This window comes from Vipera berus (genome assembly GCF_964194415.1).
Source record: "Vipera berus genome assembly, chromosome: 2".
In the NCBI taxonomy this organism is placed as follows: Eukaryota; Metazoa; Chordata; class Lepidosauria; order Squamata; family Viperidae; genus Vipera; species Vipera berus.
In genome coordinates this window covers 31758485-31778253 of record NC_138203.1, presented here as the reverse complement: position 1 = coordinate 31778253, position 19769 = coordinate 31758485, and the positions used below count along the sequence as shown (strand labels likewise).

At 37.3% G+C, this 19769-nt stretch overlaps 1 protein-coding gene across 1 annotated transcript in view; it reads left to right on the top strand.

The window, feature by feature from the left end:
* Window positions 1–406: 406 nt before the first annotated feature.
* CMYA5 (cardiomyopathy associated 5) overlaps window positions 407–19769 on the top strand; it is a 69623-nt gene continuing 50260 nt past the window's right edge. The window contains exons 1-3 of the mRNA XM_081316506.1: window positions 407–534; window positions 10071–11859; window positions 12226–19326. Of these exons, the coding sequence (XP_081172632.1) occupies window positions 434–534; window positions 10071–11859; window positions 12226–19326 (8991 nt within the window). The 5' untranslated portion in view covers window positions 407–433. The remainder of the gene's footprint in view (window positions 535–10070; window positions 11860–12225; window positions 19327–19769) is intronic.

Genomic DNA, 19769 nt, shown 5'->3' with positions numbered 1-19769 from the left:
TTCATTGCTGAACAAGGGAAAATTAATGAGAAAGTTTGGGAAAATGTATGAAGTTTTAGGAAAGGCAGGATATAAATGGCAATAGCCTCAATCCAACGACAGAATTTGCAATGTTCATTTGAGGTCAACTGAACCAGTTGTCCCTTGATTTTGATATATATGAAAATCCTATGATATCCTGTGACTAAAGCAGGATCAAGATCACTGACTTGAGCTGCCTTCACTTTAGACCGTTTTTGACCCTAGAAACAAGGTGGTGTTAGGACCCAGCATTCAGTCCAAGGTGGCAGTAGCAGTTTGTTTCAACTTTCTGTTCTATTAAAAGACTACTCCTGAGTCAGGAGAGCCACTAAGCCACTACGTTTGTTTCTGGCACTCTGGAGAATATTGAGTAGAAGGGGGAAAACACAGCAGACGAACTACCTGGGGAGAAATGGAGGCGGACTGCGTCTCAGAATGTGATGAATCACTTGATATTTCTGTGGAAGATGAGGAGGAAGAGGATGGATCACAGGGTGAAGAATTTAACAACAGGTATTGTTCTTCAAAGAAAATAAAAATCATCGGTGCCAGATTGAGAAGTTTTGGGAAACGGGACAAAGAGAAAGAATTTTATGTAAATGCACTAAGCCTTGGTGGAAATAAACTGAAGAATGAGGGGGATTTTCATGGTAAATGTAAATGCAGCTGGTTGTGTTTCTATCTGCACCAAAGGCATTTTTCTATTTAAAGATCTGACTTGAGCCCCTTGGATTTGGCATTTCCTCCTCCTCCTCCCTAGCTGGGTTGTCAATGTATCTCAAAACACATTTACTCTAAGATATACGTGTGTACAGGAGAAAAATGTACAAGTGTAAAATGGCAGAGTAAAAGAAAAATTTGAATTTGTTCAGTGAAAATTATGAGGAAGTTCTGGGTAATGAAATATAGGAGAGAAGTTTGAAATCAAGGGATCAGTATCTTTTAGGGAATGTTTCCATTTGTGTTTGGAGTCCGTAAACTAATCTGGAGTAGTATACTGATCTTGTAGAACTTTCAAAACTTTGAAAGGTTACAATGTCACATAAAAAAGATATTTCTGGGAGCTTTATAGCTTTAATCTCAAGGTACGATAAATGTTCTAAGCAATCTGAAATATTACTTCCATCCATGGAATTTAGTTGGAAGAAAGAGTTGCATCTGTAAATGAGTTAGTTTAAACATAATTAGAGGAAACATTGTTCTCCTGGTTTGTGAATGAATGGCTTCAAGTAGGATTAGGCAATGAATAATTGTATTTAATGATTGAATTAATTTTATGAGAAACAATGAAATTAAAACTCCTTTTTAAAAAATAATTATCAAATGTGTAGCATCTTGAATAACTGAAAGAAAACTACAGATTTTTTTGCTGAGGAGGTAAACAATGTAAGAGAAATGTAGGCTCCTCAATTATCATGGCTTACCATATTTACTATTATTCTTATAGAAATAATTTACATTAACAATAAAATTCTCTGATTCTATTAAAGAAATAAATCCCAGTAAGTTCAATGACATTTATTTTCAGGCATGAATACATAAATTGAAACCTATAAAGTGCACAAAACTTTATATAGCTATTCAGAATGTTAGCAGTTCACTACAATTTCTATCTGTATAGACGTTATAATAGAGTAAAATATAATTATGATTGAATTTAAATTTTACCATTACTGTGAATTTTTTAAACAAAAACTGCTACAATAATTTTAATTGCAGCCAGTAAATTCATAATATCTAATTGGTATTAGTCTACTAAGAATATTGGGCTCTGCACTAGATACATAATTTAATTAGCAAAATGGATTCTCTGTGCATGTTTGTGTAGCTTCTGCAAAGCAGTGCTTAATGAAAATGACGTGAGTTGGTTGCTAAAAATGTTGGATGTTTCTGGGAACTCACCCAAGTTTGCTGTGTGCTTCTTATAGTAATAAATGCTTTTTACAAAATCTATCTAGACATTTATCAGCAGACTGAGAAAAAATTGAGTTAGAGGCATAAGAGCAGAAGACGCATTATAGTATGCTATTAATCTGGGACTGCTAAAAGATTCTTAAAATCCAGTACAGCCGGTCCCAGCGCTGAAAGTAGGATTTTATTTTGGGGAAAACAGAATGGAAGCTTTCAAAACCAACACTTCCTCTGAGCCTCTGAAATTAAGTTTAATACCTACTTGTTTTGTGATCATTCCTAAATGCCTTTTCTATCATTAGCTGTTCCTGGGGGAATAGAAGAACCTGACTGCAGTAAGACACAATTCAGTTTTTGTACAGATGTGGTAGGGGACAGAACAGTAATTCAACAGAGCTATGCAACATACCACTGATACCTCCCTGGACACTCATTAAACTACTTGCACAGATTCTTCTTATTTTCAAGCTGATCAGCTGGAAAGCAAAGGCAGATCTCTAGTGAACTGTATATGAATTCCATAGACATTTTTAAAGAATAAAAATGGTGGCAGCTGTATTGTTTTCCCAGTTAACCAGAGGAGGAGGAGGAGGAGGAGGAGGAGGAGGAGGAGGAGGAGGAGGAGGAGGAGGAAGACAGGCTAGAATTAGTGATGAAGGAGTGATGAAGGTGATGAAGGAATAACTTTATCAATGGTCTTATATGCTGATGCTTATGACATATTGTGGCCATCAAGGCAGAGCTTGCACGGGAATTCTCTCTGTCAGAGGGAGAATGTCTGTCATTCTCTCTCTGCAAATATTATGCAAGAGAAGATAGTTATTACACTGCACATCCTCTGGTTTCTATGTATTCTGAATAGAAGTTTTGATTACATGGAACTCTATATCTGAAGATGTCCAGAGTCAGAATTTACAAATATGAACCTGTTGATGTTTTCTCTGTGTAAGAAAGCTTCAATTTGAGAAAGAAGGTTGCCACTTAGAGCATGATGTTGGAAATTGATAGGGCATTTGGCAAGCTGGCACCCTGGTCTCCTCACATTCTCTGGCACTGTGGTTTCACTATCCTAACACATATCTCAGTCATTGATCCGGATCCAATCCCAATTTTGAAGAAACTGCTTTCTTTATTCTTTTGTAAGTGCTTGCCTCCTTCCTGAGTGTCAAGGACAGCCAGTTCCATATAATTGTGTGCTGGGAAATTTGGCTCGTTCGAAATAAAAAAGAGGACGTCTGCCAGGATAGCCAGTTTGATATAGTAGTTAAGGCTCAGGCTAAAAAACAGGAAACTGTGAATTTAGGTTCACCTTAGGCATAAAAGTCAGCTAGGTGACCTTGGGTCAGTCAGTCTCTCTCAGCCCAAAATACCTCACAGAGTTGTGGGGAAAAGAGAAGGAAGGTATATTTGGTGCCTTGAGTTATGTACAAAGGTATAAAAGCTGCATAATAATTAATTAGTTAAATGAATCAATAAAACAGCCTGAAATTGATAGATTGCAATGGGGGTGGATATCTGTATGACAGAGAGAACCATCTTAGAAAGTATGAAGATTTGCTGCTATTATTGTACCTAGTCAACATTTCTTCTAATTAAGCCAGAATTCTTTCATTATTGTGGAAATAAAAGGCAGGAGTCCAGATGCAGTATCTTTCTGCATATATCATATTAGTAAAAATTACTAAAAATATTAGTATATTTGACCTCTGTTCCTCATTAAAAAATAAATCTGAAACTCCAAACCAGACCCCCAGTATAATTGTACAAATCTCCAAACCGAGCTGGGAAACTTGCCTGGCCTTTTTGTGAAAATAAAGCTAACATATCAAAAAGCTGCCAGAATGGAGAGAATCACACCTGTTGTGTGTATTTGTAATAATCTATAAACACACTTTATATAAATTACCAAGAACAATCTATTGGAGAAGGTGCTTCTGAGCAGGATAGCAGAGCCAAGCACCTCAGTGATAATTGTCCTAGTGTTTTCTTTAAAGTGGACTCAAGGAGGACTGAGTCACAGGATATATTCAATCTCTGTATTTCCTAAGATGTCTTGATGTAATGCTATTTTTCAGATACGGCATATATTGGTGCTATCTGTTTCTGCCTCAGGGATGTACACAGGAAGATGCTAATCATACTGATGTAAGAGAAGACTTTTTGGATAATTCCCTGCAAACCAGGATTAACTCCTATATTTACGTATCTCCTGATAGATACCATGAATTACTGGTATCAATTCATCTCTTTTTTGTTTTAAACCAAACTGGCAAATTGGAGGATTTCCAAGCAATTTCTTCAATTGTTTTGTCTATGATGATTTCCATCATAGGAGGTGCAGGTCCAACTGGGCATCAAGCAGAACCTCTCGACTGATCATACTTAGCTGTTCTATGATTTCAGATCATGAACAATGGTGCTGAAGCATCAGCATTTTTCTACATCATATGTCATGAGGTGGTTAGGTTTGTTACTGAGGAGAATGCCTGCTTGGTCCCACTTCTCAGATCCTGTTTTCTTGATGTGGTAGCTGGATGGTATGATTATATCAAGGAAATATAGAAGGCATGACAGCAAAAGTCATGCTTGGAAGGCAGGTCTTGCCTCCATGATGAATACAGGATTGTAATATAATCTTTTTTTCTTTTTTCAGAAGAGAGAGAGGGATTTGTTTGGCAGCCTGATTTATAGGGGAAAAAGGAGGCTTAGCCAAATGTAGACAGTGATTGACTAAAGGGTTTCAGAGCTTTGCTATTGGTCAGCAAGTGCAAGTACCCATTGACTGTTAGTTCTCAATGAATGTTATGGGCTCACAAACAAGTAAATATGTGTGCTTGAATTGGATCATATTTTTTTTTCAGATCTAGAAATAGTCACAACAACTGGTCAATCTCTGCTGTATTTTCATTATGAAATTATATAAGACAAATGAAAGAAATACTAGAATTTCCCTAAAATATAAAGTCCAGGCATTTTTCTCATTTTCACTTTATATATGGTTTACTCTTTAGTTTTTAATTCAGATCACATCATTTGTAAATATCACTATAACATTGGAAAAAATATTTGTATCTTTTCCTTTTCACTATTATATTGGTTACAATGCACCCATGAACATACATAATCGCACACATACATGTACCCACATTAAACACACAGAGGATGTTTTCTTGTTTAACTCTAACGAACTCTCACTCAGTCCCCAAATAAATTAATGTAGTAGGATAAAAAGATTTGAGGTGAAAATCTGATGGCATCAGTTTCTTGAGTTGTGAAGTCTCAAGTTCAATTTTTGCTAAAATAATGAATGGACAAATAGAATAGCATTTTTTAAAAACTATGGCTTTACATAAACTACAAGGATTCAAACAAAGATTAGAACTGGAACACTAAATAGTGTCCATTTGTGAAATGTGGGGCAGTCTGCTCTATCATTTGAATGAATTGCTATCAGAATAAGAATACTAACCTGGATTTGACCTTGATAAACATTAAGGGGAGTAATCTGCATATTAAAAGGGATTTTTAGATAAATTGAAATAAGCTATTTGTCAGGGGAGAAACAACTGTCTTATGGATTGACTGATTGATATAATCATAATCATATTCTAAGTTGTCAGTTATGGTTCAATATGGTTATAAATGTTTCCTGCAAAAAACTAGAACATGACTCATAGGGTAAGAAAGTATATTGATGTTCAGTTACCCATTTGTAGTTAGGAATATAAGCTTCAGAAAAAAAAAACCTTTGTAGATGCTGATTCCCAACAGAATAAACCTTACAATGCAATGTGACTGAGCTGGGGAACTGTAATGCCTTTTATACTCCTTTATGGAAACACCAGAAATGAGTTTTGATCTAGAATTACTTAAGCTAATGACCTTATTTTTCACAGACAAAGTGCCCATTTTACATAGTCTTGGTAAAAAAAATATTTTGAAAATAGTTTTATGGTTTTTTATAAATGTTATTCCTTCGAATAGGAATATTCAGGATCACTGAGATTCAAGTAACATTGATTGGTTCTATGTTACATCAGACTCCTTAATAATACTAGATATTACTAATAATAATTAGTGATATTTTTTAACTCACCAAGGCTCATGAAAATATGAGAAAGATATCTGGAACCAGGAATACGTTTTGGTATTTCATATAGCTTTAAGTACTTTTCTTTGAACTAAGCAAGCAGGATCAAAAGTTACAGCATATTAAACCCTTCAAAAGATTTTGGATTCAGACTTCTGAGTTCAAAATAATCCATTCAGGTGACTTCCGCTGGCGGCGCGGCGCTGAAGACAGCCTCCCCTGGCTGCCCGCGGCTCAGCTGTTTGTTTTTTTTGCCCGAAACAGCGCCGATCAGCTGTTCGGGCGAAATTGAAGCCCCCTCCTCGGGAGAAGAGGAGGGGGTGAGGCCCCAGGTAGGGGTAGAGTTCTCCGAGGCCGCCTGAGCTTTGAGCTTGGGCGGCTGAAGGATCGAACTCCCCCGAAGCCTGGGTTGCTCCCAGCTGGCCGTCGTCTCTGCTCCGAACTTCCTGGAGCAGAGCCAGGCGTCTGCGAACCAGCCCTGCCTGAAGAAAGGACTATGATTTAAAGGAGCAGGCAGAGCGGTACAAGAGGAAAAGGTGAAGAGGACTATTTTACTGTACTCTCTAACTTGTTGGACTTTTTAAACTTTAATTGAAAGTGCGTCATAATTGAGGATTAAAAGATGGCGGCTAAACCTCCCTCTAAAACTCTTCGGAGTGGAGGATCCTCGCCGGTGCAACAATCATCACTACAGGCATTGCACCCTCCTGAAGTGCTGACATCGAAGGATTTGCGAGATGCCTTGGATAAACATGCCCAGGTACTTTTGGAATCAATTAATCAATCAATTGCTGATAAATTTGCACAGATGGAGGAGAAATTGGAGAAATTTGAGGAAAGAATGGAAGAGAGGATGGAACAGAAGTACAGCGTGATGAAGGTAGACATTTTGACTTCAGTGCATAAAGTGGCGGAATGTGTGGAAGATTTAGATGAAAAAGTGGATGATTTGGCTCAAAGGAATGCTATACTAGAAGTAAAAGCACGGGAGAATGAAATTGAAAGAGGCAAGTTGGAAAGGGAGTTAAGCCATGCCCAATATTACCAGATGCAGTTTGCTGTCAGAATTAGAGGCTTAAAAGAGAATGTTAAAGAAGATTTAAAGCAGCTGATCTCTGAGGCTCTCGAAGGGGTATTGAACCAGCCAGCATCTGAAATAAGAGCAGCTATGGATAAAGTGTTTCGGGTGAATTCATGGATTGCCAGACAGAGAAAGTTGCCTAGAGATGTGGTGGTTTATTTTGCAAAAAGAGAAATTAGAGATCAAGTTATACAAGCTGCCTATGATGCTAAGGTTGTGATTGCTGAACAAGAAGTCTTGGTTTTAAAAGAAATTCCTCCAAGGATTTTAAGGGGAAGAAAGGACTATACATTTCTTGTGCAAGAGCTCAAGCAAAGAGATATAAGGTTCAGATGGGAGATTCCAGAGGGGCTGATGGTGATGTATGAAGGTAAAAGGTATAGGCTGACTACTGTGAAACAAGCACGTGATTTCTACAATAATGTCTTAAAAGCAACCTCATTAACGCTCCTGGAAGCTGGAAAGGGATCTGGAGAAGAAGAACAACAAGAGGAGGAAACAGAGGAAAATGGTGCTGGAGGAGATCAAGCTACAATCTCTTTGGATGATCCTAGAGAGCAAAGAGTGACGCGTGCTGCTTTAAAACGAGCAAAGAAAATAAAAGAACAAGATCAGCAAAAGTCTTCAGATTCTTCACATCGCATTCATAGCCAAGCTGTGGGAGGAGCACGGCCTAAAGTAACCAGTCCTATCAAAGCTGTGGTCCAAGAGCTTCTCGAGGATATACATGGCAACTAAATTTTTAACCTGGAATGTTAATGGACTAAACTCACCGCAGAAGAGGAAGAAAGTTTTTCAATATTTAAAACAATTTAAGATAGATGTTATATGCCTGCAAGAAACGCATATTAGAGTTTTGGATCAAAAGTATTTATTGAACTCGAGGCTGGGTACGCAATTTGTTGCTTCTGCAGAGAATAAGAAAAATGGAGTGGTTGTTTAATAGAAAATATACATGCTGGTTTCAAACATGATGAGACTACTTACAAGGAAATTTTAAGTTTGGAAAGGAATATTTGGTGCTTGAAATCATATAGTTTCTTGCGAGAAGAGAAGGTTGTTCAGACTTGGTTTCAATATATTCAGTTACAGGCCAGGTGGAAAGAAGATCAAAAAAATGGATTTGCAACGACTGATGAAAATTTGATAAAGCAAATTAGAAATCAAGGACCAGCACATATTAAACGGATATATCTTGCATTGATAGAGATCGATTCAGAAACAGAGCTTGTTAAGGATTGTATGATAAAATGGGCCCAAAACATTCAGGAAGTTATTACAATGGACACGTGGGAAAAGATCTGGGTGAGGAATGTAAAATTCACTCAAGCTCAAAGTTTAAGAGAGAACTTTTACAAAATGTTTTATAGATGGCATCTAGATCCTAAAAAGCTTGCAAGTATGTATCCGAATTATCAGCCTAAATGTTGGAGGTGTGGTGATGAAGAGGCAACATATTTTCACATATGGTGGACATGTAAAAAGTTCAAGGCTTTTTGGATAAAAGTCTGGTGGAATATGCAGAAGATTTTTAAACGGAGGATAAAGTTTTGTCCGCAATTTTTTTTGTTGGGAATAATTGTTGACGCTACAGTTGTGGACTCTAAGTTGATGTTGAATTTAGTTACGGCAGCAAGACTTTTGATAGGTCAATATTGGAAGAAAGAGGAACTGCCGACTATACAAGAGTGGATTTTAAAGGTTTCCGACTTGGCAGAGATGGCGAAGATTTCGGCCTATTTGAAAGATTACTCGCAAGAACATTATATTATGGAATGGAGAAAATGGATTGAGTTTATCCAGAATAAGTATAGGGTCAAGAAGTTTTATCTAGCATTTGAATAAGTCTTCTTTCGTTTTCTTTTTTCTTTTTTTATTTTGTCTTCTATATATATTTAATAATGCTAAGTTTTGTTTGATCCTATATAAGTTAGAGAGTGATGGATTTTAGAATTTATAGTTGTTAGTATATGGTTGTTTATGATTGCTTTTTTATATATATATACCTTGTATTTAGCTCTGGGAAGTCCGGGGGGGGGAGGGGGGTTAGGGGGAGGTGGGGGGGGAGGAGGGAGGGGGGGAGGGGGGGGAAGGGGGGAGGTAGGGAGGGGAGGAGGGAGGGGGAAGGGGGTTTTTTAAAGGAAAACTGTATTTTTAAAACTTTTCAATTAAAAAAAAAATAATCCATTCAGAGCCCAAATTAGCTTCTTAGAGCTTGAAACATCTATTCTTAGTTCATTGGAAATGTTCAACAGGTTTCTGACCTTAATGAAAGTATTAGCTCAAAATATTTCAAATTTGAAACATTTTCACACATTTCTATAACAGATATTATTTAAAGCATGGCCTTCATGAGTGGTGAGAAAAGAATCAGCTGTTCTCAGGACAAAGTTATTAATTTTGTCAATAACCTACAACCTCTTAGCTTCAACCACTCAGCTATGAAACACAGGGAAAGGTTGGAAGAAGGAGCAATAAATTCATACTGTTTTGGGTGTAAGAAAGAAATTGCATCCTTTCACTGACAGAGGCCAATCATCTGCTCAATGCAGTTTCTTCAATTCTGGCAAATAAATTCTTATCTAACCACACACTACACTATGAGTTTAAGACATTTCTTTGCTTAGCAGTCAAGGTAAGCTGTGTAAAGTCAAGAGGCTGAAACTTATTGCTGAAACCTGGCACACAGAGCATAACATATCCCCCCCTCTCTCTTACACATATACAAATTCATAATCCATTTTAGATTATAAGGAAAACTTTTTCTCTTGTCTTAAATTATTTTCGATTATCATGTAACAGTAATCCAACAATGCATTCTTATGGCAAGGAAGATTATCAGTCCCAGTACTGTCTTATGAAACAGATTTAAGACTTTGAAAAGTAATATTTATATATTTTATTATTTAGTTATTCTTGTTTTTATTAAAGAATGTTATAGTTTATTACTATTTGTTTCTTTAGCAGTTTTAAAAAACATAGCCAGAATGAAGAGATGAAAACCAAGTTGTCTGATGCTATGGAGGCTGTTCAAAGTGAAGAAAGTAGCTTAACATGGGAGACCAATTCAAGTAGATGTTCCACATCCCATGCCTCAGAAGCCAGCATTACATCTGGGGTATACAGTATGGAAAACTCATACACAGATTATTCTCCAGGAAGGAAGGAAGGGAGAAAGACTATGCATGAAAAACCGAGCAATACAAGCCATCAAATGTTAAATGAGAAGAAAGAACCAGACAGCCAAGAATGTGATTTTCCTCAGATGTCACTGCTGAAAAAAGCTGAAGAAAGAGAATTTGACCCATCTGATCCACAAGCATGGCCTGCTCAAGTACAACCTTCTAAGATTAAAGACTATTTGGTTCAAATCACACAGGAAGTAGTGACCTCTGGGTCAGAGGAGAAAGAAAATACTCTGATGAAAAAAGGGGAGCTGCCCCTCAAAGGAACAGTAAGAGCCAGGATTCTTCAAATCACTGCTGTATTGGAAGAGAGACATAAAAAGGTTTTCCGAAGGATAAACAATAAAGATATGCCTCCACCCTCAGAGGTGATCAGGAAGCCAAGAGAACCACCCAAAATCTTCTCCAGACAAGGCATATCTGTATCTTTAAGACACATTGAACAAAACACGGCAGAGAAGAATAACAAGAAGGAAGTTCTGAGTTATAATCTCAGACATGTAGAGACAAAAAGTTCAAAGTCTGCACTTTACAGTAAAGAGGAAAGGAAACCACAACATTTTTTTCTCCCTAAAACACAAAAGCCTTCAGAAAAGCTACCAAAAAATTCAGCACACCTTAGTGATAAAGCAAAGAAGTCAGCCACCAAACAATATTCACCTGAAATTCATACCTCACTTCCAGTACTGATTCAACCAGCTGAGTCTGACAAAATGGGAAAAGAAGAAAAACAGTCTCTTTCTTCAAATACTGCACTGGAAGAATCATTTAACTTTGTTGGTGAAAAAAAGGAAATTCAGGATCATATACCAATGACCTTGGAATTTTCTGATTTATTAAAAGAAGTGAGGTCTCCGTCAGAGAATCAAGTAACTCAGCCTTGTTCCCCAGTTCCTGTTGAACTACTTCCTTATGTTGAAACAGAAACAGAAAATCAGTCTGACTCAGTGGGAAGAATGTTATCAGAAACTTCGATTCAACATGTACAGCACCCTCATAATATTGTAGTTACTCACTGTGAACCTGTAAGTTGTAACTTAACTGAAGTTAGAACTCAATTTATGGAATCTACAATTTCTTCAAGACTGGAGGTCAAAGGCACATCCTTAGGGCAGTCTGTTGAAGAAGACAATCAAGAGGTTTCTCTTCATTCAACTGAAACTCCAGATACTAACCTCGAGAAGGAAGAATTACCCTCATTGGTCAGAAAAACAGAAAAGCAAGAAAAAGAACAGTTATCAGAGAAATCTTCAGACAAAGAAAGAATGCAGGAACAATTTACTGTGCTTTTACAAACAAAACCAGACCAGCCATCCTTGTCTTTGGTTCAGGAGTCAGAAGCTCAAGAAACTGAATCTGCATCAGATTTAGCAGTTATGAATGCTGAACCTGAAGTGACCGATTTAGCTGAAATTAGAAATCAAACTATGGACTCCACAATTCCTTCAGGAATGGAAGTCAGTGGTACAGCCTTGGAGTTTTCAGTTGAAGAAACAGAGAAACAAGAGGTTCCTCTTTATTCAACTGAAACCAAAGACACCATCCCTGAAAAGGCAAGATTACTATCTTCTGTTAAAGAAGGAGAAAAGCAAGAAGAAGAACAACTGGCAGGGCAATATTCAGAAAAAGAGCAGTTAGAGGACAAAATAACTACACCTTTTGAAACAAAATCAGACCTGCTACCTTTGTTTGGTTGTCAAGACCACAAGTCTGAAGCTCATGAAACTGAGCCTGCATCTCATTTAGCAGCAAGGCATGGTGAATCTGAAACATCTGATTTAGCTGAAGTTAGAAATCAAGCTATGGATTCTGCAATTCCTTCAGAAATGGAAGTCAGTGGTCCACCCTTAGAGCATTCAGTTGAAGAAGCAGAGAAGGAAGCAATTACTCATTATTCAATTGAAACCAAAGATGAAAAGGCAAGATTACCATTTTCTGTTAAAGAAGGAGAAAAGCAAGAAGAAGAACAGCTGGCAGGGCAATATTCAGAAAAAGAGCAGTTAGAGGACAAAATAACTACACCTTTTGAAACAAAATCAGACCTGCTACCTTTGTTTGGTTGTCAAGACCACAAGTTTGAAGCTCATGAAACTGAGCCTGCATCTCATTTAGCAGCAAGGCATGGTGAATCTGAAACATCTGATTTAGCTGAAGTTAGAAATCAAGCTATGGATTCTGCAATTCCTTCAGAAATGGAAGTCAGTGGTCCACCCTTAGAGCGTTCAGTTGAAGAAGCAGAGAAGGAAGCAATTACTCATTATTCAATTGAAACCAAAGATGAAAAGGCAAGATTACCATTTTCTGTTAAAGAAAGAGAAAAGCAAGAAGAAGGACAGCTGGCAGGGCAATATTCAGAAAAAGAAAGGTTACAGGGCAAATTAACTACACCTTTTGAAACAAAGTCAGACCAGCTACCTTTGTTTAGTTATCAAGACCATAAATCCGAAGATCACGAAACTGAACCTATATCTGATTTAGCAGCTATATGCGGTGAGCCTGACATATTTGAAATTAGAAATCAAGCTACAGAATTCAAAATTTCTTCACAAATGGAAGTTGAAGTTGTGCCCTTGGAACATTCTGCTGAAGAAGCCAAGAAGCAAGAAGTTTCTCCTTATTCAACTGAAACCAAACATGCCATCTCTGAAAAGGCAAGATTACCATCTTCTGTTAAAGAAGGAGAAAAGCAAGAAGAAGAACAGCTGGCAGGACAATATTCAGAAAAAGAAAGGTTACAGGGCAAATTAACCACACCTTTTGAAACAAAATCAGACCAGCTACCTTTGTTTGGCTGTCAAGACCACAAGTCTGAAGCTCATGAAATTGAACTTGCATCTCATTTAGCAGCAAGGCATGGTGAATCTAAAGTATCTGACTTAACTGACATTAGAAACCAAACTATGGAATCCACAATTCCCCCTCAAATGGAAGTCAAAGGTGCGCCCTTAGAATATTCTTTTGGAGCAGAGGTTTCTTTAAGTGTCATCCCTGAAAAGTCAAAATTACCATCTTCTGTCAAAGAAGCAGAAAATGAAGAAAAAGAACAGCTGGCAGAGGAATATAAAGAAAAGGAACAGTTACAGAATAAATTAACTACACCTTTTGAAAGAAAATCAGAACACAAATCCAAAGTTCATGAATCTGAACTCACATTTGATTTAGCAGCTATACATGATGAACCTGAAGTGTGTGATTTAGCTGAAATTAGAAATCAAGCTATGGAATCTACAGTTCCTTCAGAAATGGAAGTCAGGGGTAAACCCTTAGAGCATTCTGTTGGAGAAATGGAAAAGCAAACAGACTCTCTTTATTTAACTGAAACCAAAGAAGCCATCCCTGAAAAGGCAAGATTTCTATATTCTATCAGAGAAGGAGAAAAGCAAGAAATAGAACAGTTGTCAGAGGACTCTTCAAACAAAAGAAAGGTGGAGGATCAATTCCAAAGAAAGTCAGGCTATCTTCCCTTGGCCCACAAATCAGAATGTGAAGAAGCTGAGCTTGCACCTGATGTAGCTTCCACAACACAGGAAATCTGTAATACTATTGAAGAACCCACTGGACTTTCAGAGTATTCTTATACTATGGTTAAAGAAGAAGCCACAAAAGAAGAAAAATTAAAATCTGACTTGCCAAGGCAAGCTGCTCAGACTCGGCCATCTCTGACCATTATCTCAGAAGGAAAATATGTAAGAGATAAAACAGAGACTCAACTTGCAGAATTTTTGTGTCCAGATTCCACACTCTTAGTTCCAAACATACAGGAGGAAATGGCTCAACAACATTCTATAATACCAGCACACTCAGAACCAGAACATCTTGTTATCGCCAAATCCATAAAGGCACCACATGGATCTGAAGAGATATCAATTCTGAGTGACAAAGTTATTGAACCACTCAGCTCATCAGAACAGTTGCTATCTACTTCATCTTTTCTCATTGCCAATGTGGAAATGCATGGAACACAGCCACCCTCATTAAAGACTACTGCATCATTGTTTGAACAGCCAAACTCTAATATATTCTGCCTGCCTCAGCAAATGAAAAAACAAAGCAATCGGTCTGATTCCACTGAATTAACTCCCATGATAGGAGAATCACATTTTTCTATTGGGTCTTTCCAAAATGCTGAAACAACAAAAGAAGAAAATCTGTCCTTGTCATCCACAGAGGTTCTAGCAAAAGAATTAGTATCTAAATCAAGGGAGCCAGAAATTGGCATAGGTACAAAAACAGGGCAACTTTTCCCAACTGTATCTGCACAGTACCCAGGTGAAGCACCTGTTCTAATGCAAGAATTGAATTTAGAAAATCAGCTGCAATCCACTATAAAAGCACAATCAGATTTTGAGAAACAAGATAAATACTCTTGTGAAATAAGTGAAGATCAATTGAAACAATCATTGGAATCTGAATCAAGACAGCATTTTATACAGCAGAATTCTACTGTTTCATCCCAGCTGGAAGGAAAAACTGCTTTGCATTCTGTCAATGAAATGCATAAGGAAATTATGCAACCTGATAAACCTATCATTAAGCCATTGCAACTTGATTCATTATATCCTGGTTTTGAGCCATCACAGACAGATGCTGCTCAGCAGCAAACTCTTCAGCGTTTATCACAAACACTTCTACCCATAGAAGTGGATACAGTGCAGATAGGAAAGGAAAAGGAAATAAATAGGATCCAGCCTCCTTTGCCCACAACTAGGCAGGCTTTATCTCAGTCAGTTTATTCAACGGATTTGCAAGAAAATCAAGGTATTTCAGGAACTGCAGCCAAAGATTCTGAATTTTTAAGCATGCAACTCAATAAGTTTGATGCAGAGCACTATGGCACTGCTGGTCCAGAATCAAAGCACCTGGCAAAATATGCTGTTGAACCTATAACTGCACAGCTGGAGACTTCTTCCACAAATGAGATACACTTCATGTCTGAATTGGGAAAACATTTAGATGCATCCTTTCCCATTTCAAGCACAGAAGGAGAAGACCTTCAAATGCCTATATTTGTGACATCAGAATCAGAAGATGAGCGGCCAATATCAACTAAAAAAGAGAGGGAAGAAACTGAATGTAGTGCACCCATAATTCCAACATCCAAATTAAAAGGTTCTGCTTCAGAAACACAGGGAAATCAAAATGATTTGTCTAACACATTAAATGAGGCATCTGAATCACCACCATTAATTTTATCATTTGTCCCTGATAAAATAAAGCCCCAGGCAATACTTATGAGGGCCGGAGTAAGTTCACTACCAGCCTCACAGCAATCAAATTCTATTTCTTCAGAATGTATTAACAAAATTGAGATTGGGAAAAATAATTTTCCTTTTCCTGAGTCTCAAGATATATTGTCAGATTTACCATTCCTTACAAATTCCTCTATAGAGGAGGTCAGCCAAGAACCGCTGCATTCATCAAAAACTGTGTCCGAGGAATCCAGATCTGAAGCTACATATGAGGAAATAAACGAACAGTCTCCTGTTTCTGCAGCATTGTCTGCAGAACATGTTTTTGTTGAACATATTTCATCTTGCGCTGCTTCTGAAAAAGAGAAACAAGTGCAATCTCATTCAATTTTCAGTGAAGAACCAATGGATGTGGTTGCTAGGAAAGCAAATATGGAGGATACCCAGTCTCATTTGCTTGTTACTCCACATTCTGAAACCAAGAGCCAGGATAGCAAACTATATAGTCCAGTGGCATTGCAAGCAGAGCAGGAAAGTCTCACTTTATTGAATTCCACTGAAGAAAAACTCAAGCAAGAAACTCTTTTATATTCATCTTCCACCATACCTCAAGAAATATTATATTACCAGGAAGAAAAAGAAGACCAAAAACCAAGAATTTCTCAGACTAAATGTTCAAAAGACCAGGATGCTCCATTAAAAGATGACAATTTGTTGCAATCAGTAAAAGAATCTAAGGTGGAAGAAATTCAGCTTTACTGTTCTGCAACTGTTCAAGGTTCATCTCATTTGGCTGATATGAATCCCCAAGAACAAGAGGATCATCTGCCTAAAACTGGAAAAGTAGATTCTGATGTTCCTGTATTATCACAGTTGATGGATGATGCAGAAAAACAAGAAATGCAGATAACATGGTCTGAAGCTGCTCAAATAGAACTTAAACTATCTGTTTTGTCAGAAAATGAAATGAAACCTGACATGTATCCATCATTCACTGCATCCCTGGATACAAAACAGTTAGATTTATCTTATTCAAAACAATCAGAACTCTATTCACTTGAGGGACAAAATCAGACTTCTGAACAAGAACAAATCATTTCATCTCTTTCCAGTAAGAAAGTGAAAGAGCTAGAAGAGAATGCATATCCATCTTTAGTCTTAACGTCGTTGTTGAGCCCATCCAACTCTGCTACATTGGATCCAGAAAGGAAACAAGAAAAGCAGCCTTGTACAACTGTAATAACAAAGGAGATGCCAGAAGAACCCATGTACATTGCTGCATTCCTTCTTTCTGAGGCTAAGACAATAGAAACGTTTTCCCCCCATATCTCAGAAAAAGAGAATTTAGATACTCAAGCTCTTTTTGGGGATGCTGATTCAATAAATGGTTCAACTGTCCTTCCTGAGAAAAATGCAGTGGCAGAGAAGAAAACGGAGCTTTCTCCAACACATTTTGAATCAGAACCCCAGGTAGATGGAATCATTAGTACAGAACATCTTTCAAAAGCAGAAGAAACAAAACATTTGCCTACCATGGAGGATACTTTGAAAGTGTCTGAACACTATTTGAGTAAAGAGAAGGAATTCAAAGATCAAGAGAAATTGAGAGAAGAAGCCATACCAGCTCCTAATCTTGATCTAAGAAAAGACATGGTTAATATTTCTGAAAGTTGTGAAGTTGTGAAAACTAATGTTCCTCTCATTTCCTCTGTTGATAGAAAAAAGCTTATACTAGAGGCAGTAGAAACCATTTCATTGTTGGAAACAAAAGCAGGTAATGATACTAGAGATGTGGTTGTTGATAAGGAACCTTCAGTTGACAAACCAAATAAACAATATACAGAGGACTTAAAGGTAGATAACCCTGAAATGGCAGCAAATGAATCAAAGGAACTTGAAAAAGAAAAGGGTATTAAGGAAAGCACAGAAATCAAAGAGGTTTCTGTTATTCCAGAAAACAAGAATGATAATATTTTTAATCATGCCAATATTGATTATGTTGAAAAGGATACTTTGATTGAAAATACATCCTTCACCCAAACAGAAAAAGAAAAGTCTATTCAGGACATGGAGAAACCATTTGATGATATGGATAAACAATATGTGGAAGCGACATATCCAGCAGCAAAATCAAAGAATATTTTGGAGTTGTCTTTATTAGAAAGAGAATTGAATGAAGCCTCTAATGGAATGATAGAAAAACAAAATGCAACAGCTACCCATCAAGACATTTCAAAAACAGCAAATGAAATTAAAATGATTGAAGCTGCTGGGGATGATAAAAGCATAGAGCATGAGTTTAACTTAGCAAACACTAAGGCAGTCTTACTTAATACTGAGAAAGATGAGTTGTCTCAGTCTCCAACTGCTACCTTGCCAATGACTGTAGTGGACTCTGAGTTTCTAGAGATGCCACCTGCCTTGGCATTTTTATGTAAAGATTTCTATGAAGAAGCAGTGGGTGATTCTAAAAAAAGTAGCCACAAATGTAAAGAAGTGAAGGATATTGATCTGCCTTTTCATATCAGAGATCATATTCCAGATGATGGGATTGAAATGCATCTGGAGGAGGAAATTCTTAAAGATTACACTACAAATAATGTGGAAGAATCCAAGAATGAAGACATTTTAAATGGTCAGTCTTTTAAAGAGGAAACTTTAACCCAACCAAAAGTCACAGAAGATGCTTATGAACCAAATGCAAAAAAGAATGAGTCTGCAGATATTCATCCTGATCTATGTGCCCAAGTGGAGGAATGTCTGAGTGATACAGTTACACATGGGGTAACTGAGATTGTGAGTGACATACAAATTAGGATTTGTCAGCCAACACATGCAATTCCTTTTGGAAGGGACTTCTATAGCTCAGGAGCCAACAATGATGACAGTAGTCAGAGAAGTGAAGAAGAATCCTTATCTGATGACCCAGGTCAGCTGGTACCAGAAGAAACAAGTGATGAGGAGCCCAGTCCAATACTTGATTATGCAGCAACTGTATATCAGACTGAATCATCTGGGCAAGATGGATCAAAGAATGATGCTGGATATGCAATCATCCAAAGCCAACAGTCTGAAATAAAAGAAGTTCATGGAATGGATGAAGATGAAGATGTAGTTGTAAAGACTGCCCAAATAATTGCACAATCTCGTGAAGGATTAGGTCAAGCTGAGAAGCAAGGTGAAAGTCAACTAGAAGATACATATGTTTTAGTTGAGTCTCCAATACAAGATACGTATGTTTTAGATCACAAAGATATTCCATGCTGGGACATTGAAGTGCAAAAATCTGAGAGCAGAACTGGAGAAAATAGTGCCCAGCATCTAATGCAGAATGACACAGCAGATCAGTTAGCAGCAGAAGTAAAATCTGATAACCAATTTGAGGAAGTTGACTATTCTCTTTTTTCTCATGATTTTGATACCTACCCATTATACTCAATAAAAGAGGAAGAGGACAGTGACATCGAAGAAGATCTAGCTGAGCTCTTGAAATATGAAGTGGTTACCCACGATGATATCTTTCAGGAAGAAATCTCTTCAGAAATAGCTCACGAAGAACTACTTTTTGACGATAAAGAATCCCTAGATGGCATTAGTGATACTTATGAATTTGTGAATGAAGGAGAGGCAAGAATGTTTGCTGAAGAAAAGGCAGCTGAATTGCTTGATCTTGAAATGCTACAAAGAAATGTACCAGAATATGAATTTCTACAGAAAGAAGTTGACCAAGAACGTTTGGATACATACTGCTACCAGTGCAAATGTCCCATCTCCTCTGAAGATAAGCTTTTTGAGGAGCATAAAGACCATAATGTAGCCGACTTGGGTACAGCTGTGACTGTGTTAAAGGTAAGACATTAAAAATATGCAGTTAATACTGCTCTTTGTTCTCACTGACATACGTTAGTGTTTAAGTAAAATAGACAAAAGCAGCAATAAATATCTAGTGCCCTCTAGATGTTTTGACCTTTAATGCCTGTTGGCTCTACACAATATGGCCACTGGCAATGTATTGAGGTAAAGAACATCTGAGGGCACCAACATTCCTGCAAGATGAAGAAAGTAAACACTTATCAGTAATATAAGACAAGCTTTTATGTTTAATATGATACATAGTTAGCTTGCAGGAATAACAATTCTTCTTAAAATGGCTCAGATAGCAAGGGATGTATTTCCATAGTTGTTATTTTTCCCATAGAAACTGAGGTTCTGTCTCTTTTTTTCTTGAGAAATGAAGACAGGTAAAGAATATGTAGTAATGGGAAACATTACATTTCCCAAAATTAGAGCCG